Source organism: Caretta caretta, chromosome 21, assembly GCF_965140235.1.
Source record: "Caretta caretta isolate rCarCar2 chromosome 21, rCarCar1.hap1, whole genome shotgun sequence".
Lineage (NCBI taxonomy): Eukaryota > Metazoa > Chordata > Testudines > Cheloniidae > Caretta > Caretta caretta.
This window is the reverse complement of record NC_134226.1, coordinates 15491180-15518409: the sequence shown is the minus strand read 5'-3', so window position 1 is coordinate 15518409 and position 27230 is coordinate 15491180. Positions and strand designations below refer to the sequence as shown.

Here is a 27230-nt window from a genome sequence, read left to right as displayed (position 1 = left end):
AGGTAAGCGCTGCCCGGCTGGAGCCCACAACCCAAACTCCCTCCTACACCCAACCCCCTGCCCCAGCCCTGAGCCCCCCTCACCCAAACTCCATCCCAGAGTCTGCACCCCTCACCCCCTCCTGCACCCTAGCCCCCTGCCCCAGCCCTGAGCCCCCTCCCACATCCAAACTCCCTCCCAGAGCCTGCACCCGCTCCCGCACTCCAACCCCCTGCCCCAGCCCTGAGCCCCCTCCCGCAACCAAACTCTCTCCCAGATCCCGCACCCCCTTCCGCACCCCAACCCTCTGCCTCAGCCTGGTAAAAGTGAGTGAGGGTGGGGGACAGCGAGTGACAGATGGAGGGAGGATGGAGTGAGGGGGTGGGACCTCAGGCAAGGGGCGTGGCAGGGCAGAGCAAGGATGTTTGGGTTTGTGCAATTAGACAGTTAGCAACCCCAGCCCCCCCTCTGTATTTGCCCAACCCCTCACCCTGTTTGCCTCCCCCCACAACCGCTCACTGAGTGTGCCCAGCCCCCACCCCGTGCACGGACTGAGCCCCACATTCCTCATGTTGATCTCTGAAAGCCACCCCCAAGCGCCATCGTGTTAGCCTACCCTACCCCCACAAATGCTCCCAGTGCCAATGAGGGGCACGGGAAGATGGCCCCGTGGTTTGTGTGGGGTGGGAAGAGTCAGGGGAGGGGAAGATGAGATGCCCCTGCCCGCAGAGGAGCCCCGTGCCCCGCACACTGTTGGGCAGGGAACTCACCGGTAGTGGAAGGGTGCCACGGTGGCAGTGGCTGGGTGACTTTGCTGCGGGACTGAGGAGAAGCTGATGGCCGGCTCCTTATTCTGCATGGGGCTGCTGGTGCCCAGTGAGATCCCCGGGGACTTGTCCTCACCCCTGGCTGCCTTGGGCACCCCGCTGCCTTTCCAGAGGGCTTCCGACACCCACTGGCCTTTCACCGGGCAGCTCTGGGGCCTCTTGGCACTGGATCCTTCTGGGACGCCGGGCAGCCCAGACTCACTGCACAGGCTGAAGCGAGACGGGCTCTTCCCCTGCAGGTGAGGGGTCTTGGCCAGCTCGGCAGCGCCACTCGGCTTCCCTGAGCCCTTCTTGGTGCCGTGGCTGCTGTAGGCCTCTCCGGGCTTCGGACTCTCCTTCTCTCTCTCTGTCCCTTGAACCAGAGCCTTCTTCGGAGCCCCCGTCGCTCGAGGTGTTGCCTTTGGCCCCCCCCGGGGGCTGCTGCCTGGAGTCCTAGTGCTCTGGCTGAGCCCAGACTCCACCCTGTCGGCCCTTTTGCACTCCGACGCCTCTGCCGTCTCTGGCCCAGGCCTGGCCTCCACGGGGGCTTTAGAAAGGCTCTTGGGCTTGGAGCCTTTGGCTGCCGGACTGCCAATGCAGCCTGGCGCCTTCCCCGGCCGTGGTGATGCCGCCCGCTGGGAAGGGGGGGCCCCCAAGCTGCTCTGCCTCGGGGGCAGCTTGCTCTGGGACATGGTGCGGGGCACTGGGATAGCAGACGCATAATGGCTCCGGCCAGTCACGTTCACGTTGGCCGTCCCATTCATCGTCAGAGGGTCTGCGGGCTGGGGAGGGAAGAGAAAAGCAGAGCAGATTAAGGCTGGGCTTGGGGGCAAATGGGGGAGATGCTCCTAGACGGGGTGCAAGAGGGGCCCCTCAGGCAGCGTGGTGCTCAGACTAGGGGGAACAGAGGAACTGCTGGGGTTTGGACTAATGAGGAGACCCGTGACCTTGCCCATTGGCAACAGGATCCTTTCCTTGGCCTCAGGATCCCTTAAAGATCTGCATAATAGGCTCCCCCTCTCCAGCCCACCCTGCTGGAGGGGATGGGGTCCCTGTCAGCCCCAGCCATTTACCCCGGATCCTTTACCCCGGGACTGTATTTTTGGAGCTCTGCTTGGACCTTGGGGAACTGACTGCAGAATCCAGGCTGTAGTTTCTGCCTGGCTATAGCCCGGAGAGAGCATGATCACAGACAGGGCACCGCTCCTTGGGGACCCTGAGCTGGCCCAGCCGAGGGGAGCTGGCTCAGGGGCCCTGCTTCTCTCATGAGCACAGGGGTGTCCTCCGACACACAGGACCCTGCAGTCAACTTGCCAGGACCCCCAGTGCTGCCCTCTGGATCCGATCTCATGGCAGTGACAGCATCGCTCAGCAGCCCTGCCTACCCCATCCCCACAAGGATAGACCACTGGCCCTGGTCTAAAAGCCCATCCCAATCAACTGCAAGAGGGGCTGTACCTGGGATGCTTCTGGCTTAGACAGAAGCAGGAAACATCAGCAGGAAGCACTAAAAAGAGGGTTACTTCATTCAGAAACATTTAAGATCCATTCTTATAGGTGATTTCCACCAAACCTTTGGAGCAGAGATAGAATAGAGCATGTCTCTGGCCTATGGCATCACAGTCTTTCTTAAACTGGTGTCCTAGCTACAACTACAGACACAAACAATCTTCCACACAGCTTGAGCTCCAGCTTTGTTGTGCTCATTCACCATGGACCATACCCTCTCTGGACACTACACAGCACAGAGACACCTAGAGGTTTGGTAATATATTGCAAGCAAACATGGCATCACATGCACCAACCCTCTCCCAGATCCAAACCCACCTAAAACTTTGGAGACGTCCAACTCCAGATTCACAACTTGCAGCTGGCCCCCGTCTTGTGGATGGGTCTGAACAAAGCTCCCTTTGTCATCCACACCCCACAGACCTCCGGGAAAGCTGGGATCCAGGTCTGTTGCCTGGAGCTGGGTCCCAGTGCTGTTTTTGAGGTTCCCCTTGTCACAATGCTGTGGGGGCGGGGGGGGGGGGGGAGGACCCCAGTACAGTGGCCAGAACGCAATGGCCATTTCCCTGATTATCCATTTCTACATGATTCCTCTCCATCTCCTCACTTGAGCCACATTTCAGGGAGATTCTCACCTGCCCCCTATGGTGCCTTGCCCCTGAAAGCAGGGGATGAGGCCCAGCCACACAGAACAGGTCACCGTCTGAGCCCTCGAGTGGCCGAGAGGAATTCCTTTCATATGCTGGAGAAAAACGGGCAGATGAAACGATTGCAAGAATTCAGTTTCCATTAAGAAGCCGCCCGGAGTCCATATCGCTCCCCCCAGCACTTTAGTCAGATTACAGGAAATTGAGGTCACGACCCGGTTTGGGGTTCAAAGCAACAACAGATCTGAAGAGCCCTAAGTGCAAAGCACTCTCTCACTCTCTGTGAAATCAGCTGTAAACACTCAGCCTGGGCAGGTGAATGCTACCAGGATCTAGTGCTCTGCTCAGCTTCCAAGCTCCCTGTGTCTCCTGCCAGGACCCAGGCTTGCTCTGCTCAGCTAGTGCCAGCCTCTTCCCTGACGGGGTGCAAGAGCATTCTCCACTGCAGCATTGCACCTCCCCAGAGCTCCTGCGCTGGCCAGCTCTGTCTAAATCTCATCTGAACACCCAGCTCTTCTCCCTGGTCTCTGCCTCCGAGGCTCTCTCCTCTTTCCCGTATTTATCACTGAACTCTACGAAGTGTCCCGGGATGCGTAACAGCCTCTACCCACCATAAACTAGCGTATTAAAGCACACCTGGGTGGGCACTGCCAGCTGGCTAACTGCAGGCAACAGAGAAACTCTCAGCTGGGCCTATCAGACTGAAGAGAGAGGCTGGTATCACCCTGCGTGGGTTCTCCAAGGGCTGCCAGGAGACAGGATTTGCGACCGTTCTGGGGATCTCGCGTGCTGCACGTCCCAAGTTGCCTGCACGCACTGAACCAGACCTGGTGCAGGCGGGTCCGACCCCAGCAGCGTCAGACTGGCCTCTGATCCGCCTCCAAGCTCAGACGTAGCAGAGAGAGGCAGCTGCCCGAGGCTGACTGGGATCTCTGATTCAGGGCCACCCGTCCCCAGCGGCAGGAGACTCCCGCTGTACCTGGCACAGGGTCCAGCAGAGGTTGGGTTTAGCACAGCTCAGCTCTGACGCAGGCCTGATGGGCCCCCAGAGACCTGGGTTCCAATCGAGGCAAATCACTTCACCTACCCTGTGCAGCAGTTCCATGGCTGTGAAACCAGCTTCATAGATTCCAAAGCCCGAAGGGACCAGTGTGATCATCTAGTCTGACCCCTGTATAGCGCAGGCCAGAGAACTGCCCCACAATAATCCCTAGAGCATAACTCCCCTACCTCCTGGGACATGTGAGTGTTAAGCCATTGATGGTGAGCTGCTCGGATCCTACAACGACAGAGCAAATATCTACATAGACAGAAATCAGGCCTCTTATTTAGGGGTCTAACAAGAAGTGCCCAAATAGGAAACTTGGCCTTAACCAGGCTGGGGGCACAGACGCAGAACAAAAACAGGGGATAGCCTTTCCGCCTCCCAGCGCCTGCTCTGCTTCAGGGATCCAATAAAACTCCTAGTGACGTTATTATTTTGTATCTTAATCTGAATTGTGGTTTGCCCCTGGGGCCATGATCCCAGAGCAGGCAGCCTCCACCGAGCACAGGCCAGGGAACAGATCCTCCTCTTGGTTTCCTTCACGCAGGCAGGTTTGCAAGACAGCTGTCAATCACTCTGTGCCGTAATTCACCTAAAAAGAGGACGGCTGACCCTAAACTCCATCGCTGTTTAGCCCCTGGAGTCCTTATATGCTGCCCTGAAGAGGAGCTGACTGCCTTGTGCCCTGAACACCTAGCTCGGCAGAGAATTAAGCAGAGCAAGAGCTGATTTATTGCAAACAGATTAACCTATATCACTGCCACCCCCAGACTGGTCCACTCCACTGGGTTCTATCAGACATGCTCCCATTGGTAGGAAAGCCACCTGCTTACTTGGGGGCCTTGCACACATGGAAGCAGGTCTGCAGAGGAGCTCAGCCCCCAGCATGCCGAGCTCATTGGAAAACCTGCCCCGTATGGTCTATTTCACCCGTGACCCATAGCACCGCCCTCCGGAGAACGAGGCCAGCAGCGCCTGGGGCAATGCAAGGTTAGTGCTGTGGATGCTAATGTCGTATTAACCAGGTGGCATGGGGACACCCACTGTGTCCTGAGCCAGCCATGAGCAGCTTCAAGTACAGCAGACAGAGACAGGGCCTACGAGTGTGTATGTGATAAATGGAGGTGGGGAGCGTAGCAGAGGAAGCAGCTAACAGAAGGGAGTAAGTGAATGCAGGTTCCACCCCCACCCCCCCGTAAAGCATGTGATGGCCTGGTGGGGCTGGGTGAAACTGGAGAGTGTAGAGTGTAGCCTGCGGGATAAAATTCAAGTACAGAAGGGGGCTTCAAACCAAAATGCAGGCAGGTCAGCACCCAAAACAAAGGTAAGGCACACCTGAGTGGGCTCAGCAACTGGCACGATGCAGGTGGAGGGTTTTGGCTGGAGGTGGGGGTATGTGGGAGAGAGAAGGGGAGACACACCGAAGAAGGAAGGAGAAGGCAGCAAGGAAGTTTCAGACACAACCTAAACAAGCCCTGGGAGTGTGACCCTGAGAAAAGCCTAGAGGGAGAGCTTTTAGGCTGAGTATTGGCTGAAAGCGGGCTGGAGATGTGAGCAAAGAAACTAACTCCTAGAGTCTGAGTCCTGCTGTGTTCAGGGAAACAGGACTTTATGTACGTTCTTGTAAATCAACATCACTGCGCCAAGGATACCCGATAGGGTTGCCAACTCTGACTGAAGCTATTCCGGGAAATTCCCACCCCCCCACCACCCAACATGAGTTAATGTCATTTTCTTAAAATATCCAATTAAAATCTCCCGGATTGCTTTCAACAGTCACTAGGAGATCAACGCCAATTCCAGGAGACTCCAGGCCAATCCTGGGGGGTTGGCAACCATAATACCCGACTCCACCATCACTTTCTCCTCCTAGCGAAAACAACCTGCCGGACCCCACAAACTTTGGCCAACTGCACGGGTGAAAAGGGGTAACAGCAGCATGCTCTGCCTTCGTGGTATGCCAGCTGCCAGCCTCCCCATTGGTAAGTGGGAGTGCACTGGCCCATCGGAGTCCTAGGGAGGGTCAGTTAGTATGAAAGGCTGCGTTGGGCCCTCAGCGTTGGGGGGTCAGAACTGACGGCAGAATGGGGACCGAGGAGTCCAACTCACTCCACACATCACCTTGGAACTGGCCCCCACCACAAGCTGGCGGTTTACAGTAACCCTTGCTCCTGAGGGCAGCTTACATGCTCGAGATGACAGCAATTCAAGACGCGCAGGGTGGCGAAAGGGTGTTCTCAGGGCAGCAGGGGGTGTTGGGAGATTGCAGAGCATGTTTGGAGATCCCCACATTCACATGGCATCGAGTCGCATCAATGAGCAGGATCCAGTTAGTAAAGGAGCATTTCTGAGCAGAGGGGCAGACGGCTTTGCTAACTCGCCGCATGCCGTGGGGAGGGTGCCTATGGCAGGCTCTTCTCTCATTATCTTTTGGAGCCCTGCTGCTCTTATTGCTCCTGCTATTCAGCCTGGCTGCACTTCCTTTGCGGCCTGTTCAATCGATTTCACACTCGTTCTCATCAAACCCGGAGGAGGCATCCGGGTGAATCTCCCCCTTCAGTGCGGAACCAGGATGGGCTCGGCGCGCTTTGCACGATTATACCAGCACGTGGCATGCACGAGGAAGGGGGCTGGCACCTGTTGGTCTGGGAGAACTGGTGCACGTGTGAACGTAACGGGGCCAGGAGAAGAGCCTGATGGTCTCTGTACGTCTCTGGAACAACTGCAGCACATATCAGTGCGAGCTTCCCGCATGCTATGCTGGAGGGACGACGTCTAGGGCCAAGAGGGCCTGGGGGTCTGCCTGGCTCGGTCCCCCCTTGGTCTCTTGGCGGAGACGCCCTCTAAGGCACCCAATTAGCAGTGACTGTGATGTGGTCTGAAACCTGACAGCTCATTTCACAGGGGCTGTGTCTGGTGCGTTAACCACATCTAAAGCGGGGAACAACTTTCCACCCCTGATGTGGGCTGCTTTGGAGCCGATTCCCTGGAGGCTACAGGCCTGTCACCAGCCGCTGCAGCCAGAGATTCACAGTGTTGAAGGCCAGAAGGGACCATTAGCTCACGTTGTCTGACCTCCTGCCAGGAAATTTCCCCCAGTTGCCCCTGTGCTGAGCTCAACAGAAAGGTGTCCTGGCCGGATCTAAAGACATCGAGAGATGGAGACTCCACTGCTTCCCTGGGGAGTTTGTTCCAATGACTCACGGTTAAATACTGGTACTTTGTCTGGCTTCAGCTTCCAGCCACTGACTCTCCTTCTGCCTTCCTCTGCTTGATGGCAGAGCCCCGTAATCCTGTTGTGTTCTCCCCGGGAAGGTATTTACACTCAGCACCACTCACTCTTCTTTTTGATCATCTAAACAGCCTGAGCACAGCAAGTCTGTTGTTGTCCGGCATTTTCTCCAGCCCTTGAATCATTTTGGTGGCTCTTTTCTGCGCCCGCTCCCATTTTGCAGCGTCCTTTCAAAAATCGTGGGCCCCACAACTGGACGCAGCATTTCAGTGTCGGTCTCCCCAGAGCCGCACACAGTGGTAAAGTCGCCTTCCTGCTCCTGCTCACCGCTCCCGTTGAAACGCTCAGATATCGCAGTCGTGCTCTTGGCCACAGCGTCTCGCTGGACACTCGTGTTCCATTGCTGGTCCACTCTGGCCCCACTAAAGATTGTCTGAGTCCCTGCTTTCCAGGACACAACCCCCCAGTCTGTAGGTCTGGCCTGCATGTCTTCCTTCTCGATGGAGGACCTTGCACTGGACAGCCCTGTCCTACATCTGGCCTTCCTCCTGTGCGTGAGCGCTGGGAGTCTCCCCTGTCCTAGTGACCCCCGGGAGGTGCTGTTAGCTGGGACCTGCTGCTTGCTGACACTGCCTGTTCCAGCCTTCTAGCTCTCGCTGCGCTGGAGGAGGGGCAGGCAGGCGGAGCTGTTCGCTCTCCCTGAGCCTGGCCCGGGTGTCTGTCTCATCGCATCCCTGTAGTTTCCTAGCCTGAGCATCATTAGGCAGGGCCTGCAGGGGCTGGAATAATGCACTCCCCAGCACAGGCTGGTGGGGAAACTTTCCCCTGCTTAAGAGCCTCTTTCTTGTCCTGTCCAAGCACCGCCCAGGACAGATGTGCAGGGAAGCCCTCTGCCGGTCCTGGGAATGCGCTCAGATTACAGGCCTTGCGGAGCACAGCTGGGAAGCCTGCCAGCCACAGCTGGCCTGCAGTAATGCTTCCCGTCCCTGAAACCTTGGCTGCCCATTTCCCCCGCCTCTGCTGGGGGACAAAGGGCAGGTGGTGAGGTGGATACAAGCAGCTCACGGGCACCCTGTTCTTGCATTCCCAGCCAGCCTCTGACCCACTCCAATGCAAAGCAGGTGGTCTCTCCTGCTTGGATGCTGATCTCTTGGAGTTGCAGCTGAGGATGTCGCATGCAAAGCACCAGGCTGTTAGGGCAGCTTGATTCTCCACTGCCTTGCACCTGAGCATTATTTCTATTCCAGTAGCACCTAATGATCCCACAGGAGACCAGAGCCACAAGGTTGTGGCCCTAAATCCAGTGCTCTATCGGTTAGGCCAATGTGCAATGACTATAGCCTTGTGCAACAGGAGCCAGGCCAGCATCCTCATCCCACAGCACACTGCACCTGCCTGGTGCCTTTTCTGCATGAGGGTAAATAACCCACAGAGGGGCAGGGCAGGAGCTAAGGAAATTCCTCCGCCAACATGGTGGAACACACAGGCCCGGATGCGCCGCGCAGCTATCCTCAGCACTTGTGCAGCACCTTCTGCAGAGTGCAGGTGGGAATCGTCCCCTCTGAGAAGCGAGCTCGGGGCCCCTGACTTCCACTCAGATGCTCTCCCCACTGGAGCACGGCCCCTCTGCCACAGCCAGCCTCAGAGCCAACGAGGGCGAGGATAAGGTGCCACGGCTCTTGATGGCCTAGCCAGTAGCATCCACCCGCACACAGACTCCTCCACCACTGGGTGACACTAGAATAGCTACATGGAACATACAGGTTCCCCCTACTCCTACCTGACCCTCTTGGCACAACCCTCCTAACCCAGGTGTGAGGCCAGCAAGAGGCCATGCAACTGCAGTTAGGAATGGTGGTGGGGGGAGGGGAAACAGGGGGAAGAGTTAAGGTTAAGGCTGGGGAGAGGAAACAGGGGTCAGAGTTAAGGTTAATACTGGAAGCTTTGCTGAGCATGTCCAGACATTCTGATAATGCTGTGGAAGAATGATCTTCTTCCGTTACCCCCTTGAGCGCATGCTAAAGGAGGTGTTATTGTACTCAGGGGTGATAGCACAGGTGGGGGGAGGGGAATGGGAGGGTTAGCATCTCCGCAATGGAAATACTGCAGGGACTCACACATGCCTGGGGGGAGGGCAGAGATGACAGGGGGACCTGGAGGAGCTGGTGCAGTTGCCGTGGTGCCCAGGATCGAGCCAGGGAGCAGGGAGTGGGACCCAGAGGGGCTGGAATGGGCCCAGGCAGGGCTGAAAAGGGAGTGGGGAAGGGGGACAATTGTATCAGGGCCCTGAGCTGAGATGTGCCCCCGAAACTGCTGTAACATCTGTGTAAATGAAGTGCAGGAGCAAGGGGAGATGCCCCAGCAAACAGGATGTGCTGGGCCCCCAGATTTCTCTCCATGGGCCTGGGAGCGGCAGGTCTGAACCCCCAACCCTCCACCTCTCCACGCCTAGTCCCAATACCTCCCTTTGCTCCCCCACCCCGATTCGCAGGGAGCTTCCGCCCCTGCCCCATCAAACCAGCCCATTGTCAAGTCTCACACCCACACCATCAGCGCTGGGTTATAAGGCTCTGCGTCCCATGCGAACTGGAGTTTCACTGTCCAACTCCGAGCTGGAAACCTGCCCAAGGCTGGAGCGCAGTGACCCCGTCTACGCAAGCGGGGCTCACAGCTCACGAACCATTCTGGACACACGGCGTGCTCAAAAAGCCTGCTGGGGGCTGACATGCAAATGAGCCGCACCCAGCCCCTCCCTTTGCTTCAGCTTTCCCCTGGGCCTACACACAGGTCGTAGCTTTGAGAGGCTGAGCCGGGCTGGCCCAGATCCACCCTTTGCTTTCCTAGCTCATGGTTAGTTTGCACAGCTTGGCCAGGGGCTGGGCTATGCAAACGAAAAGAAGCGAAAGGAAATATGACCATGCAGGTGGGCACAGGCCTGTCCTGCGCCTCGACCCCCAGCCGGTGGAAGGAGCAGCGTTCTGCCATGCGACAGAGCAGAAGGATAGGCCTGCGGAGAAGGCGTTGGACTAGAACTTAGGATCTGTTCCTGGTTCTGTGGGCAAGTCCGTGCCTCAGTTTCCCCATCTGTAAAATGGGGGAAACACTTCCCAGCCTCCTGGCGCCACTCATGACTGTTCATGAACTGCTCAGATACTACACGCACAAATGCTGTAAAGGAGAGGAAACAAGAGAAAGAAAGAATAAACCACCACGGGGGGTCACTTTCTTCTTAATCCCACTGTCCACTTCTCAAGCTTTCATGTCACAGCCCGCTGCCCCGCTAGCAAATGCAATGGTGCTCCCAGGACCGCAGCCCATTGCAGCAGCCCATTACTTCCACTCGCACAGGGCCGCCTGCATTGCAGCCACTTTCCACTGCACTGCAGCCTCCCGGGAGGGAGCTCCCCGCCTGAGCACGGCAGCTCCCTGCAGCCCAGCTCCTTCTAGCCAAACATCCTGAGTTGCAGCCCGGGGCTAAGTGCAACCCGCCTGCATTCGGGAGGCACAGTGCATTGGAGAATGAGAAAGGGGGTTTGACTCACCAGAGCCCTGGGCTAAGCAGCCTCCGCTCACACGCTCCCCGTAGGCCGTACGCAGAGGAATGCAAAATCTGAGAACGCAAATCCCATTTCTCACCAGATGTTCGTTGACCGAAACATCCCTCCCCAGCACACTGGCTCCAGCTTTGCAAGCCGGGCAGGGAGTCGGAGGCTCTCAGTGCTGCTAAGATAAGTCACTTGCTAACCCGTCTGAAGCAGCATTGCCAGCCCCTTGGATGATCCGTCGGTTTCTTCAAGAGCTCACTACAAATGGGGCTTCTTTGGGTTTGGGTTTTTAATTCCCCCCCTTATGACTATTTCCCCTAGTTTAATTCCCTTCCCTCCACCCGTTCTCCCAGCTGCCGTCTTGGCTTTCAGTGCTGGCTCCATCTGGGAGGGCGGGGAGAGCTAGTTACTCAGGAGGAAGCCAGCGGGAACGCGCCGAGTCCCTGGCAGTCGAAGAATGCTGCTCTTCATAGAATCATAGAATATCAGGGTTGGAAGGGACCTCAGGAGGTCATCTAGTCCAACTCCCTGCTCAAAGCAGGACCAATCCCCAATTTTTGCCCCAGATCCCTAAATGGCCCCCTCAACTCACAACCCTGGGTTTAGCAGTCCAGTGCTCAAACCACTGAGCTATCCCTCCCCTTGCTAGTTCACTTCCCCAGCTGCGCTTGCTTCACGAGGGCAGACCCAGAAAGTCTCCATGGAGGGAGAATGGGTCTAGAGGTGCGAGCAGGGGCTTCCGCATTCTGCTCCCAGCACTGGCTTCCTGCATGGCCACAGCCAAGTCACTTAAGTGCCTCATGACTCGGTTTCCCCCCCTGCAACGATAACAAATCCAGGTGCTACAGATACTCTCAGTGGGTAAATCACAGGCATGTGCAAAGCTGGGGCTAGAACCCTGCTCCTGCACAGGAAACAAAGGCCTTCACCACTTGTGATACTGGCGATTTCCCTTAGGCAGTAGGAGTAGTAGGTCTCTTATCCTCTTACTGGGCCCAGCCAGTGAGGAAACCATCACTGAAAGACAAAGCTGGAGCACTGCACAGGAGACTAGCTGGGCAATGATGTGGGAGAGCGTCATGAGTAATAAGGAGCATTGAAAGGGAGCAAAAGACTTGTCGTTTGGGAGCTTCCCCAGAGGGTCAGAGCCTCTGCCAGGCTGAGCGTGCAGCCACATGGGTCTGTCTAGTCAGAACTCGTGGCTCCAAAATTCAGGCTGCGGTTTCCCTGGAGATTCCAGAGCTGCAGGCTGGGAGCGCAGGCCCCTGCAGTATCTGGGCTCTCTGACTGCTGGTCCCAAACGGGACACAGACTGGCTGGAGCAGCTGCAAAAATTGCATTTAAAAAAGTGACAGCAAATTTTCCAAACCTCCCTCAAGGTTCCACTCGGCCCTGAGTCCTGGGAGCAGGTCTGGGTCGGTTCTGATTTTCTGGGGACCGGTTTTCCAGTCCCTAGTTTTGAAGGGTGTTCCCCTCTAACACTTAGGGCCCAGTCCCCTCTCTGGGGGCGACTCCCCTGGCGGAGAGGGTAGCACCAGGCTTAGAAACACACTTAGGCCCCAGTCAAAGCTGGCTTTGATGACTTAAGTGGTGCCCGTACCTTGGGCAAATCTCATGCCTTGTGCTCGGTTCAGCGTCTAAGCCCCAAGTGCCCTCAAACATGCCCCCAACCAATGCCTCTGGGATGGCTTCAGCCCTCCGGAACTGGGGAGCCTAGGTGGAGGCGCACCCAGCGGAGAACAGCCCAGGGCAGGACGGCCACCTTAGCAGGGCCACGGCCCATGCTGGGGCCAGTTAGCCCCGCGGGAGGACTGAACATCAGGGACTTTCCAGCTGCCAAGCTTGCATGGGAGGGGGGCACTGAGATGGGTGATGAGCCAGCCCGATCAACACTTGGGCCAGGCTGTTATTCCCACACACCTGCAGTCCTAAAAGTTCCCCACAGGCTGCTCCCCACGCCAGGCTGTATAGTGCGATGTGATCAGAGCACAGCCTGTGAGCGCAGCAAGGCGCTCTGTGAGCCACCGTGCAATCAGCCGTGGCCCCGTGCAGAGCTCCCTCCTGGAGGGACCAGCTGTCTGCTGCAGGGCCCACGTGCGGGCTGCTGCAAGCAAGGGCCTCCGTTCCGCGTTCTTCTCTTTGCCTCCCGTCCGGCGACCACGCCTTGCCCCTGCAGGGCTCTGTCACGGCTTGGTGATCCTCATGCCAAGTGCCCTTGCCCCTGCCCCAGGGTGAGCAGTGCTTGGTGCCCCCACGCTGGCACACAGGCCGATAGGTGTAAACTGAAGCTGCCCAGAGAAATCCTTGCGTGGATTTCAAGCAAGCCTATGCGGGAGGGGAGAGACATACGGCTCAAGCCACGCCCTTTGTGCGTGCACCCCTCGCACCATGCTACTGGCTCCGCTCTGCGCCCTCTGCCCACTATTGACCCCCTTCTGACAACAAAAACGACTACAGGACTCTAGGAGGGGGGACTGAAGCCTGCGCCCGCCTGAGCCCTGCCACCCTGGGCCGGGGGGCGAAGCTGAAGCCTGAGCCCTGCCGCCCCGGGCTGAAGCCTTTGAGCTTTGGTCCCGGGCCCCAGCAAATCTAACGCCAGCCCTGGCGACCCCATTAAAACAGGCTCAAGACCCACAATGTGAGAACTGCTGCCTTAGCAAACTCTGAGTCAGCTGGAGGTAGCAGGCAGAGCGCCGTGGAGCGCGGCAGGGGGGTGAAGCCAGCTGGAAATGTTATTATAAAGTTCTTGGTGGACTTGGCCTATTGGAGCCCTCCGGCACCAGGAAAGTTTGGATTTCTCCCCTGCTGCCAAAGCATCCCTACTCTCGTGCACGTGGTTCATGTGAGGTTGGGAACTGGGGACGCTCTCTGTATCCGCTGCTGTCTGGGCTGTGCACAGGGTCGTCTGGAGAGCTGGGTCCGTTCCTGAACCAGCTAAAGTGAACAGCTTGGAAACCGCAATGAGCAACGTTGCCAGGACACTGTGACTGGGGCTGTTTACAGCCGTGGTCCCTTCCCAAGGGGGATTGGAAGACTGTGAAGACAGAGAAAAGGAAAGCAGGAAGGTGGAGGGGAGATTGGAGGAATCTCTGCCGTGATGTTCTCCAACCTCCTCTACTTCTACGATCGCAGTTTGCCAGCTAAAGCCAACCGAGAGTCGCCTGCCGCAAAAAGGTGGGCTCAGGCCCGTTTTGGAATCTCTCCAGCCTGTGTAAGAACTGAAATATATGTCATGCTTTCAGGGTGCATCAGGGGCCTACAGCTCAGAGATTGCAAAAAAACCGTCTGAAAGGACATCTGTAATCCATCAGAGGAATCAGACTGGCAGTGTATTTAATCTTTAAAAAGCACAGCAGGCTAAGGGAATGCAAATCCCAGCCTGCACGTCCTGCGACGTCCACGGGCTTTTCATTTCATCAGGCTGCATTCAGCTAAATTAACATGAAATCTAGTTTTCAATGGCCCTTGAGGGCGAAATCATATGACTGGCAGGGCTTTCGGAGGGACTCCGGGTAACACACTGAGTCACGGAAAGAAAGGTCTTATTTATCAGACAAGATCTAAGTGTTCCCATGCATTAGCAGCAATGACTTCATGGGGAGCTATGAGCTACAAAAGTTTTAATTAGAGGCAAGGGGGAACCAGTTCAAATAAACTTTGCCTTTCTCTGACCCGAGGGCTCTGAGATGTTCGGGTAACCTCTCTTTCCTCCCATTAACTTTCATTTGCAGAGCTGCCTCTGTGTTTTGGGCTCAGGTTGGGATCTGGCCCAGCAGCTCCAGGATGCTATGATCCCCTCGGTATCTGTAGTCCAAACAGAAGCAGGAGTTAGCAGGGATCTCATGGAAGAGCCTGTTGCCAGGAGAGCTAGAGCAGATGTGCCGGTGTATGAGGTCGGGGCAGGTCAGCCGAGGGCTGCATGGGCATTTGGAGTTCTGGGTGCCTAGCTAGACGGAGACCCAATTCTGAACCATTTGGGGAACCTCAACTCTGAACCCTACTGAATCAGGGGGCAACTCAGATTCAAATTCCGGAATCCAAACCCACAGCGAGGGCTTTGGCTCTGGGTCAGACTGAACAGGGCCTGTGCAGGATGGCGGAGTTGGCCAGGCCAGCAAACGAGACCCAAATCCAACCCCTGAGTCAGCTTTTAAGCCAAATCCCAAACCCAGCTGAAGCCCGACCAGGTCCAACCCCCCTGTCCCTTTCCAGCATTAGCACAGACCTGTGCTGGGCTCTGCGGAGACCCGTGCATGGGAGCTCCCCATTCCTGCACAATGAACTGGAGGAACTCGGAGACTGGCAGCTACTTCCGGACTCTTGCGCCATGGGCCAGTGAGAAGTTGGGAACGTCGGGGAGGAGCGTGAGACGCGAGAGCAATCTGCTGAGTCCGAGACGGGGCGGCATGTACGACAGTGGGGATTGGGGACCCATGGTGATGGGTCCAAGAAAAATGGCAATCTTCAAAACCCAGTTTTCTTTCGATCTGGGTCCTGATCCTGCCCCTCTTGCCCTCATATTTTAGAAACATGAATGGATTTAACTTGCATTAACCCTTGGACAGGAGGGGAGCTGGGGCCCACATTTCCAAAGGCCGTCGGCACCCAGCAGCTCCCACTGGGACACTCAAGCTCAGATTCACCCAGCACCCAACACATGCAGCTCTCGCAAAAGCCAGTCTGCATATTGCGGCTGCTCAGCCCTCCTGAAATGGCTGCTTAAGGGGCTTGCCTGAGGTTACACACCGAGTCTGTAGCAGAGCCAGGAACTGTCCCCGGACTTCCCAAGTCTGAGGCTAGGGCCCCAACCGCTAGGCCGTCCTTCCCTTGCTTTGGCATTGCCCTTCTCAATTGCTATTAGCAAAAAGCAAGAGATGTTCGTGACTGGCAGCAGATTGGACGTGAGTCTGACTAAGGAGGCAGCTGAGAGCTGGATGGGGGCTTAGTCAAGATCTCGCTGAAGGGGAATATGGTGTTAATGGCAGCTGCAGAGAAGCACAGTCAGGAAACCAGGTGCGGCTGCAGGCTACATGGAAGGAGTGGCCATGCATGAAGAGACGGAGTCAGAACTCGGCATGTGCAAACCATGGGAGCTGGACCAAGGGCTGGATGAAGAGGAAGCCAGTTGAGGAACAGGCGTTTTGGATCGTGTTACTTCTGAGGAAGGGTCAGGATCAAGTCCTACAACAGAGTCTGGAGCAGGACACGAAGCCAGGAACATCATCTGGCAGCCATAGCCCAGGTGGGCCAGCAGCATGGCTCAGTGGTTAGGGAGCTAGCCCGGGACTCAGGAGACCTGTGTTCAATCCCACCACAGACTCCCTGTGTGACCTTGGGCCAGGCCTGTAGGCCCAGCGCCTCAAAGGAAATTAGGCACCTAAATCCCTTTGAGGATCTGGGCCTTAGGGTCTCTGGGCCTGAGCTCCACTTCTGTACAACATGGGCAACAGTGTTGCTGCCTGTCCCAGAGGAGTGTGAGGGGAAATAGGGGAAAGACCGCATGATGCTCCTATCTCATGGGAATGGGGGTCTTGACCCGCAGGGGCTGTGGGGCCAGAATGAAACACAAGCAAAGGAAGCGGATGTCTGGCCCTGTGATCCAGGGCAGGTCCTGCCAGCCAGGCACCAGCCAGAGCTGGCCAGATGGGAGAAAGCTCAGCAGCAGACCCAGCTTTGGGAGTTGTAGGGGCAGGCAGCCCTCACCATGGACAGTAAGTCCTCTCCCTTCAGCAGTGGGACTGCTCATTCCACAGGGGCTCTGCGAGACCCGGACATGGATGGAGAGCAGCTGGCTCAAGCATACTCCAGAGAGAACTGAAGTGAGGATGAGGGAAGAATTTCAAGGACTCGGCCAGAACTTTGACTTCTCCTGCCACTGAGGCCATGTGCCCTCTGATTGCTAGAATGCCGTTTCAGGGCTGTGCCTGTCTCCATCTGGTTAGGAGACTGCACCGGGATTCATGCCTCCATCGCCTCCAGGTTAGACCACTGCAAGGTGCTCTGTGTGAGCCCGTGGCAAAGGCGCCGTGGAATCACCAGGTGGCCCACACAGACAGATAAGTGCCCGTCACGTCATGTTTCCTACTGGCTCCATCTCCAATATCAGATCCACTGCCAGATCCTCATCCTTTAGAGGCTACGGTTTTCAAGAGTGATTTTGGGTACCTCGAAGACGCCTGATTCCCAGAGGCTAGGTGCTGGGCACTTTGCAGAAACTGACCAGCCCAAATCACTAGTCACTTTTGAAGATCCCTTCCACAAGTGGGACCCAACTGTCATGGACAGGCAAGCTGTCATGCCCGCTGCAGTTAGCAGGGACACCCAAGCTGACAGCCCAGGATTCGCCGCTGAGCTTTTGGCTGTGGAACTCCCTGCCACTGGAGATCAGGATGTGTCCAGACTGCAACATGCTCAGCCTGTGCCAGCCCTCTCACACTGACTTTAACTAGGGAACGGCCAGGAGTCCTTCCCCCGGCAAGGAGCAATTGAAAACAAAAATCCCTGCTTAGAAAGCGCTGCAAGCAGCAGCAGAGGGGCAGGAAGGCTGAGCCTGCTGGATGAAAGTAGCTTTTACAATTGTCTATTTGGCGCCTAGATAGCATGGTGATGGGCACACCGTAAATGCATTGAGAAATGGATGAGATTCTGTCGTGACGGGTGCTCTGCTAACCTCATGGGATGGGGACTGAAGTCGGTGGGAAAGTGGGGAACGTTGCTGTATGACAGGAGGCAGTGTCACCTAGTGGATAATGCAGGGCCATGAATGAGCAGTTCAGGCTGCACACACGAGAGGGCAGAGGTGTGCTCACACTAAGATTATTACAAGCATTTTGCACTTACAATTACAACACAATGAATTTTATTTTGTGCCACTTCGTACAGAATGAAATTGTGTGTTGATGGGACTAAATAATAAATAACAGCAGATGGAGAGGGGGAGGCAGAGACAAGGGCAGGCGAGAGAGAGAGAGAGATCGTTCCTGCTAAGATGGGAAGAGAGCTGGAGACTCAACGAGATGGAGCCACAGGGAGTGTCGGGTTAACACAGAAGTGTTCTTAGCTGTCTCTTTACAGGGGCCTCTGACAAAATGGAGTCCAGTCTCAACGCTCCTGCCAGGCTTCTGATTAAAACACGCTGGTGATGGGGAGTGAGGATAAAGGGATGAAATCAGAGAGACACAGGCAGGCAGGTCTCCGAGCTGGATCCTGAGGGACCCATAGAGCACTCGTTTTGTTCAGTGTCTTTACAGTGCCTAGCACAATGGAGCCTGGAGCGTGACAAGGACTCGTAGGCACTACCATGGCACAGATACATAACAGCTGCACCCATCAGCCGGTGCTCAGCACCTCGCAGGATGAAGTCTTTACTCCCAGCCCCCTCTCCGCATCTCTCATATATATGCCTGCTTCCCGCCATATTTGTCCCTCTCCATGCTGAGCCCCACTTCTATGCCAACCTGTTGGTGCCAGCATGGCAACCTGGCGTCTAAGCCAATTATGGCAGAAGAAGCCGAGACAGCCAATGACTGGCCCGAGTCAGCCTCAGGAAATGTAAATCTAGCGGCGTAGTTGGCTGATGATGACCCCGCTATGGATGGCAAGTGCCTCCAGAAGTGACTAGTGAGGGGGGCCCCAACATGCGAGCCCTGAATAGGGCCTGGCTTTCAGGAAGTGCTGGGTACCCAGCCCCTGAAAAGCAGGCCTGTGTGAGGTGTCCCAGGTTGGGCCCCCAACACCACCAATTACTTTGGAAAATGGCAGATGATGGGGGTAGAGCATAGCCCAGCACCCCTGACTTGAAGGAGCCAGGGGCTTAGCCTGGGCTATCACAGGCCGGATTTAATTTTACTGGGATGCCCCTTTTAAAGTGAAAGATTTTCCAAACCACGAGGCATTGGCTTAACTTTGCCCCCCTTGAGGTCACTGCGAATCCTCCTAGTTGGGAACAAAGTCTGGCCAGTGCTGAGTGTTCTTGGAAAGCCCACGCTAGCATCCTACCAAGAGAGTGTCTGATTTCTGACAGCTACTGGAGGGAACTAACCCCAAACAGAGCCAGGAGAATAGCATGTCTCCAGCTTGTTCGCACTTCTCCCCAGTTACAGGGGCATTGCTCTGGCGAGAGTTCCCAGGCATCCTTAGCAGGGGATGTCCATGGGGATTTCTTTTTATAGCAAAGCCACCTTGAGAAAGGTGATTCTTGCTTTTGCTTTCTGGCTCTACTTCAAGGGGTTGCCCCAAGCTACTGGTGTTCCTGCTTTGCTGTATCTACTGCGTTTTCTCTGCATGAGGCAGTTCCATGCAAATACTGAAAAGGCAAATTGACATAAAGAAGCAAATGCCCATCATCCATACAGAAGGCCAAGGGGGAGATGGTCACCAGCACATATGGGAGTTAGCACACAATGGCCACTGACTTTCAGGTGCCTACCTGTCTCTTGGGCCTGTGAATGCCTCCACCCAAATACGCGGGATAGGTACAATCAGGAGGGACTGTCAGGAAATGAAGAGGTAACAGCTACTTGCAGCTGGAAAGAGCTAATAGTGATAAACCTGGAGTAACCTAGAGAGACCCCAGGTGGGGAGGTTTTTAACATTTCAGTGGATGGTACAGCTGCTACCTGACATCACAGAAAGTGGGCTGGGGAAGGAGAGGCTGTCTAGGTAGTTAGGTAGCTCCCACTATTAACAGACAGTATCTAAGCTGCTCCAAGCTTTTAAAAACAGAAGTGACAACAGCAATCTCACCTGCCTCTTTCCTCCCCAGTCAGAGTTGTGGCTTGATAGAGTGTGTATGTCCGTGAGTGCACAAGTGTGTGTGTGATTGTGTCTGCTTGCGCATGCAAACCTGTGTTGTGTGTGCATGCGCACACGTGTGCAGAACTTACTGAGCAAAAGCTACATCAGAGGTGACGTTCTCCGAGAGATGCGAACGCCCCTGGATCCCAGCCCTGGTGGTGCTACCAGGGTCTATCGCTAGTGGTGCTGAAAGGACAGCTCCTAGGGGCATTGTCCAGATCTAAATGAGGGCTGAGGTTTCCAGAGCCGCCTAGGGGATTCGGGTGCCTGATTGCCAGTCAGTTTAGAGCTCCATCTGTATTTTAAGCCAGGCCCAGCCCTGTGCCACTAGCAGCATCCAGGACAATGAAAGGCAAATGCATTTTTCTAAAAATCCATTTCATTTTCCCCACGGATGCCAGGGCTTTGGCACTGTGTTCTCCACTTGCTGGGACAGGGATTTAGCCTAGTCTGTTTCAAGTCAGTTTCACTTCCCTGAGCCTAGCTCAAGGATTGCTAATGCTGCTGAGGAAGAAAATGTCTATTAAAGAAAATTAAAGCAACATTGTCAGGAATTCTAGGGTTTGTAAATCATCCCTTTCCCTCCCCTCCGAACCCGAGCCAGCCTTTATTTAACAACCAAAATTAAGGATGTCACACTGTGTGCTCTTCTGACAAGAGTTCATTAGAAAGCTTGGTGACGGTGAGTTTTAACATTAATTATCATTTGCTTGATCCTGCTGCCTTTGCTCGGGCGATTATAGCCACTGATTTCCATGGAGATACTCCCAGGTGTGAGGGCTCCCAGGCTGGCCTGTGATTCGCGTGCTTCCTGGGCAACACACTGAGAAACCGGCAGTCTCTGATTGGGATGGAGTGGAAGTCGATCTGCAGGTGGCGTTTTTAAAACTAAGAAAAAGCGTGTGAAATTAACGGAGAACAACAGGGATGGCCGTGCATGCAGCTGCCTCTGTCTCAGTCACTCTGAATCCCAAGCATGAAAACTAGGAATGAATGTCTGAGCAGGAATAGAATCATAGAATCATAGAATATCAGGCTTGGAAGGGACCCCAGAAGGTCATCTAGTCCAACCCCCTGCTCGAAGCAGGACCAAATCCCAGTTAAATCATCCCAGCCAGGGCTTTGTCAAGCCTGACCTTAAAAACCTCTAAGGAAGGAGATTCTACCACCTCCCTAGGTAACGCATTCCAGTGTTTCACCACCCTCTTAGTGAAAAAGTTTTTCCTAATATCCAATCTAAACCTCCCCCACTGCAACTTGAGACCATTACTCCTCGTTCTGTCATCTGCTACCATTGAGAACAGTCTAGAGCCATCCTCTTTGGAACCCCCTTTCAGGTAGTTGAAAGCAGCTATCAAATCCCCCCTCATTCTTCTCTTCTGCAGGGTAAACAATCCCAGGTTCCTCAGCCTCTCCTCATAACTCATGTGTTCCAGACCCCTAATCATTTTTGTTGCCCTTCGCTGGACTCTCTCCAATTTATCCACATCCTTCTTGAAGTGTGGGGCCCAAAACTGGACACAGTACTCCAGATGAGGCCTCACCAATGTCGAATAGAGGGGAACGATCACATCCCTCGATCTGCTCGCTATGCCCCTACTTATACATCCCAAAATGCCATTGGCCTTCTTGGCAACAAGGGCACACTGCTGACTCATATCCAGCTTCTCGTCCACTGTCACCCCTAGGTCCTTTTCCGCAGAACTGCTGCCTAGCCATTCGGTCCCTAGTCTGTAGCTGTGCATTGGGTTCTTCCGTCCTAAGTGCAGGACCCTGCACTTATCCTTATTGAACCTCATCAGATTTCTTTTGGCCCAATCCTCCAATTTGTCTAGGTCCTTCTGTATCCTATCCCTCCCCTCCAGCGTATCTACCACTCCTCCCAGTTTAGTATCATCCGCAAATTTGCTGAGAGTGCAATCCACACCATCCTCCAGATCATTTATGAAGATATTGAACAAAACCGGCCCCAGGACCGACCCTTGGGGCACTCCACTAGATACCGGCTGCCAACTAGACATGGAACCATTGATAACTACCCGTTGAGCCCGACAATCTAGCCAGCTTTCTACCCACCTTATAGTGCATTCTTCCAGCCCACACTTCCTTAACTTGCTGACAAGAATACTGTGGGAGACCATGTCAAAAGCTTTGCTAAAGTCAAAAAACAATACATCCACTGCTTTCCCTTCATCCACAGAACCAGTAATCTCATCATAAAAGGCGATTAGATTAGTCAGGCATGACCTTCCCTTGGTGAATCCATGCTGGCTGTTTCTGATCACTTTCCTCTCATGCAAGTGCTTCAGGATTGATTCTTTGAGGACCTGCTCCATGATTTTTCCAGGGACTGAGGTGAGGCTGACTGGCCTGTAGTTCCCAGGATCCTCCTTCTTCCCTTTTTTAAAGATTGGCACTACATTAGCCTTTTTCCAGTCATCCGGGACTTCCCCCGTTCGCCACGAGTTTTCAAAGATAATGGCCAATGGAGATGTCATAGTCTCCACCGTGTGTATTGGGGCCCTGTCCATCTCCTTTGACCTCTACGGCAAAACTCACATTGACTTATGAGGCGCATCCCCCCGCTGTGCCATGGAATCAGCATGCGGCGTCTGCTGTCCTTCAGGGGATCCATGGAGGGTTGGTTTCGCTGGTCTTAATTCATGCTTTTGTCCGCTGTTCCTCTCTCTCTCCCACCATCCCATGAAGAGTGGGAGCAGAGCAAAGTGCCAGGACTGGTCTGAGCTGTACTAAGGAGAATGGCCCATCAAGGGCTGTGGCCCTCCGCACTGTGCAGTGGCCAGAGAGCACAAGGACTTGGCGTGGAAATGAATGTGTTCTAGCCACCAAGACTGTGTCACATGGATGCTAGATGCAGCAAGCTTGTGGCCTGGCAGGCTGCATCCCCCAGTGGTTAGAGCAGGGGACTGGGACTCAGGAGAAGGGCTGAGTGGGCAACTGATTCTTCATTTCAGTGTCCAAAAAAAATTCCTCTTGGGTCACCCTGAAATGTTCCATTCAACCGGCCGTGATTTTTTGTGTGTGGGGAGGTGCATTTTGTTTGTTGGAAATAAATCTAGATACATGTCTCAACAAAATGCTTGGAGTTTTTTTTCAAAAAAACGTTTGGCCAAAACTATCTGCTGAATTCGACTCGAATTTGTGAATAAATTTGGTTGACTCGAAACAGCGTTTTTCAGCAAATCATGGTTCACCCAGCTGTAGCCATAGAGTTTAAAACCAGAAGGGGCCACCAGATCATCTCGTGGGACTCGAGGTGTATCCCAGGCTACCAGCACCACCCACTAACCCCAACAACCACCAGGAGATCTCTCTATGCCTGCGTAGCTGAGGACAATACTTGGCCATGGCTCTTTGGAAAGCAAAGTATCACTATGATTAGGAAGCCAGGGAAAGGAGGGGACAGGGATAGCTCAGTGGTTTGAGCATTGGCCTGCTAAACCCAAGGTTTTGAGTTCAATCCTTGAGGGGGCCATTTAGGGATCTGGGGCAAAAATTGGGGATTGGTCCTGCTTTGAGCAGGGGGTTGGACTATTCTGTGATTCTGTGAAATCTCTCCCTTTCTGCCCACAACTGCAGCCAGCTGGAGATGCCGCATTAGCACACACCACGTCCCCAACAGTAGCTCTGGAAGGTGGACACATGTCAGCGCTCTTGCGGAGCTCCCAGGCCCCCAGGATGGAACCTTGATGTCCAGCTGCTGCGATGCCTCAGGGACGGGCATGGTGGAGATCACCAGAACTAATGGGATCTGACCAGCCTTGGCCCCATGTGCCCATGTGGACTCTGCCAGGCTTCCCACGTCACTCCTGGATGGGAGTGCTGGGGGCTTCCAGCAGTGACCTGGGAGCACAAGAGAGACAGGCTTACTAGCCCCTCAGATCACTGCAAGGCTGCAAACGCCATGGGAAGCATGGGAGGGTGACTGAGATGCATGTACCAGTTTACATGACATTGCCTGTCCCTACCCAATAAACCCTGCTGCATGCATTCTGGATCCTTCACCTCCCACATAGCAACAGAGCAAGTGGATCCAGGTTCATTGTTCTCCGCAGAGTGGACAGGACACAGCGATTGTTCCCACGGCACTGTCCTGTGTCCTCTCACTGATCGCTGTTATGATCAATTACACTGTAACCCACCAGTGCTCATCCCAGGTACATCCTCACCAAGGGAAATAGATACAAAACCAGAGAAAAATATGGGCCTGATTCCTCACTCCCTCACTCCAGTGTAAATCAGGAGTAACCCCATTGGGCCCAATTCCCCCCTCGCTCACCCCATGTAAATCAGGAGTAACCCCACTGAAGTGAAGGGAGTTATGTTGCTAAATTGACTTGAGACTGACTCAGGAAAGGCCGGGACCAGCCCTTCTCGACAGTCTGGGATGTGTCTAGTGCAGCATGGGTAATGCCAAGACCAAATAATAATGTGACTGAAATGTAGATGTCACCATCTGCCCCAGTGGGCGCCCCTGTGCAGGGGAGCCGAATTCCGGGGTCACGGGTGCACTTGGGAAGCAACCTACGCAGTCCCCATAAAGGTGCAAACCCCTCCCATGCCCCAGGGGATACAAATAGCACAGATCATTGTTGCAACACTAGGGGTACTAGCTCTGGTGTTCTAGCCAGCGTCTGTCATCCTGCCTTTCTAACCCTGCCAGCTATCTCAGCTCCGTACTTTTAGCGAGCGAGCGTTCTACATTTCTCTAGAGCCTCTCACCCCAAATTCCTGCCCAGGCCAGGCGCTGATCCAAGGCTGCTCACTCTGGGGAAACTGAACCCACTGTAAATGCAGGACCAGTGATGTGCGGCCACTTCTAGGGGAGATAGCAGCAGCTAGGTCGGTGGCCAGTTCACTGCACTTGTGGGGTAGGAGGCAAACATTATCCTAGGACACATCCTGGGGCAAATGTCTCCTCTTACAAGAAGTGCCCCTTGGACCCTCATGTCCATGCAGAAGCGGCAGGACATGAGCGTCTAGGACCTCCTATCCTAGACTGTTGTGTATCCTTGCAAATGGCAGCTGCATCCCAGTAGCACTGCCAGATGAACGAGAATCCAGCTTGGGAGGCGGGGGGAATGGGCGACAGGGCTTCCAGCTGCGTGATGTTAAACAGCCGCCACCTCTCATCCCAGAGGTGGCTGCCCTGCAGTGGTGGGGGAAGAGTATATAGTTTGTTGTAGTCTGTACAGCAATCGGGGGCCCTTTGTAATGAAATTAAACAGAAGATAGAACAGTAGCCGTTCATGGAGGCCAGAGATAATACTGGAACCTTTTACCCTCTGCTAAGTGTAGGGAGATAGGTACAGGGAACAGTTTTCATCTAGGCCAGCCCAAGCAGGGACCCAAAGAAGCTGCAAAAGGCAAAGAGCTTATGCTGTCTCAGCATGTGGAAAGGAACAATAGACATGGCGATTTTTGAGCCTCCCGTGCGCTAAAGCAGCAGCTTTTGACTGGGTCCTGATTCTGCAGTTGTGCTGGTGATTTCGAGTTGAGGGACGGTCACACAAGGGATTATTTATCAGACGCTGCCCAGCTGCGGGATCCGGTGCCATGTCTGGCTCTCCGCCAGTGCAGTGAGGTCACAAAAGAATCTGCAGCTGCAGTGCTGGGATTGACGAAGAACCGGGCAGATACTTCCCTGCTCTTCTCTAGCCCCAGGCTGCAGGAGATCCCAGTGCCTTTGTCTCACCACTCTCCTGGGATGTAAGGAAACACCAGACTAATTTTTTCATATGAGAAACTGAAGCAGAGAGGTTAAGGGACTTGCCACAGGTCCCCCAGGATGACAGTGGCAGAGCAGGGCAGCAGCAAGCTGTGAAAGGGCTGGGACAGATGGGGCTCATTGCAGTGTTGCCGGGGGGCCTCCTATCTCTTCTGGGCACCAGCCTGTCTGGACACTGCCAGAAAAGTTGTGAAGTGAGGGGCTTTCAGTGAATTAATAAAGTTAATTCATTACTGGTCGCTGTTTTCTCTCACTCTAACGCAAAAATGAGTCTATCCATCCTATAAACAGTTAATCCCCATTATTGTATTAGTCAGCACAAATTAAGAACACTCCTAGGACAATCGGCACATTCCCATATTGAGCAAAGAATTAATTCAATTCAAAGTTTTCTGCTAAATCAAACAATTCCATTAATAGACATGTTTAGACCCTAGTGACTGTGTGTTTTCTAAGGGGTGCACTCCATAGCAAAGTGACTGGAGCTAGTGAACCGATTGCCACCAGGCCAGCCAGGCATAGAAGAGCTGTGTTCCTTGCTGTTTAAAGGGGCGTGTGTGTCCCACATGCTGTGTCATGCTTTGCTACGTGAGTGAAAGCTGGGTCACCAAGCTAAGCAGGATTCAGATTTGACCTAGATAATCGGCCCTGGCCTCATCGCTCAGTGGGTTCTTTTTCAATTAGCTAAAAAGGGAAGTGATTTAGCACTAATGAAAATAAATTAACTGTCCCACAAATCGCAAGGGGGCCCAGGCTGCGTCAGTGCTGGCTGGAGACATGGGACAGCAGGGAGGTGAAACGGACGCGTCAGTGGGCCTGACTCAAAGCCCGCCTGACCTGGGAGAGAGGCTGCTATAAATACTTGGAGCCTGATTCCCCATTGCCTCAGACCTACTGGGCCACTGCAGCAGCGCAAATGGAGTAAGATGCCACCGCACCAGAATAGGAGCATTTCGCACCCCCGCTGCACTGGTGTCAATGACGACAACTCAAGGCGCGGAGAAACAGGGAACCAGGCCTTTGGCATGGAGACAAACGGCAAAGACAGCTTTGAGTTAGGAGGAATCTGCCCTAATTGGGACTTGAACCAGGGACCCTGGGGGAGCAGAGCTGCAGCTGGAGCCCCTGAGCTAAAGGAAAGTCACCATTAGCTTGGCCCAATGCTAATGACCTGCCCCGCCAGCTTCTAGCTAGTGCCCTATTCTCTGCTGCTGTAGCTCATACCCTGCAGCAGTGAGCAGGACTACGTGGGCGTCTGATACTGGTCTCATCCCCATACTCACATCAGCAAGGGACAAGCGAACCTACAGCTCTTTCGAGTCCATTCCTGCCCCTGTCTGCCGGAAGAGAACGGCTACAAAACCAAACAAATCCCAGCGCTTCCGCACTCAGGATTATTTCCATTCTAGCAAAACAGCTCAATAGATGCAGCTGTTTCGTGAACACCCGAACGCTGTGCAGTGCTGGCATGGCCAGACCTGGCAAGTCCATGCCGTAGCGCCCGAGGACACCCTGCCCGGGACAGGCATCGTAGCAGAATTGCTCCGTTGCTTAGAGAAACCGAGGGCCCCGCCACCCTTAGCGGGCTGGAAAGCAGAATTCACACAGGCAGATTCCAAAGGCTAACTCTGCCCCACCTCCAAGCAGCCCAAATCTAGGCAGATTTCCTCTCCAAAAGCCTGATTTCTTAAAAAAACACGGTCAAGGCTGGGGGATCGAAGCTGCCACCTTCCATTCTGCCCATACCTCCTTGCTAGGCCCACAGGGAGGTGTTTAGTCCCCAAGGTAGAGCAAGCCACAGTTCTTGTGGCTGAGGAAATGCCTGCTGCAGCCCTGGGTCAGTCACAGACTTGCACACCCAAAGCAACCAGTGAAATCTGTGCGGTTCAGCGGGGGAAAAGCCACAGGGGATCAGGTGGTTG

At 54.6% G+C, this 27230-nt stretch overlaps 1 protein-coding gene across 6 annotated transcripts in view; it reads right to left on the bottom strand.

Annotated features, from left to right (window-relative positions):
• The window catches only part of NAV1 (neuron navigator 1), a 308029-nt gene that overhangs the window by 219662 nt on the left and 61137 nt on the right, over positions 1-27230 (bottom strand). For 5 of the 6 annotated variants that reach the window (XM_048827106.2, XM_048827108.2, XM_048827103.2 and 2 more), the window contains exon 2: positions 750-1567. In XM_048827106.2, coding sequence (XP_048683063.2) covers positions 750-1549 — 800 coding nt within the window. In that variant the 5' untranslated portion in view covers positions 1550-1567. Of the gene's footprint in view, positions 1-749; positions 1568-10760; positions 10886-27230 lie in introns of those variants that run through there. The other variant, XM_048827104.2, reaches the window with a different exon arrangement.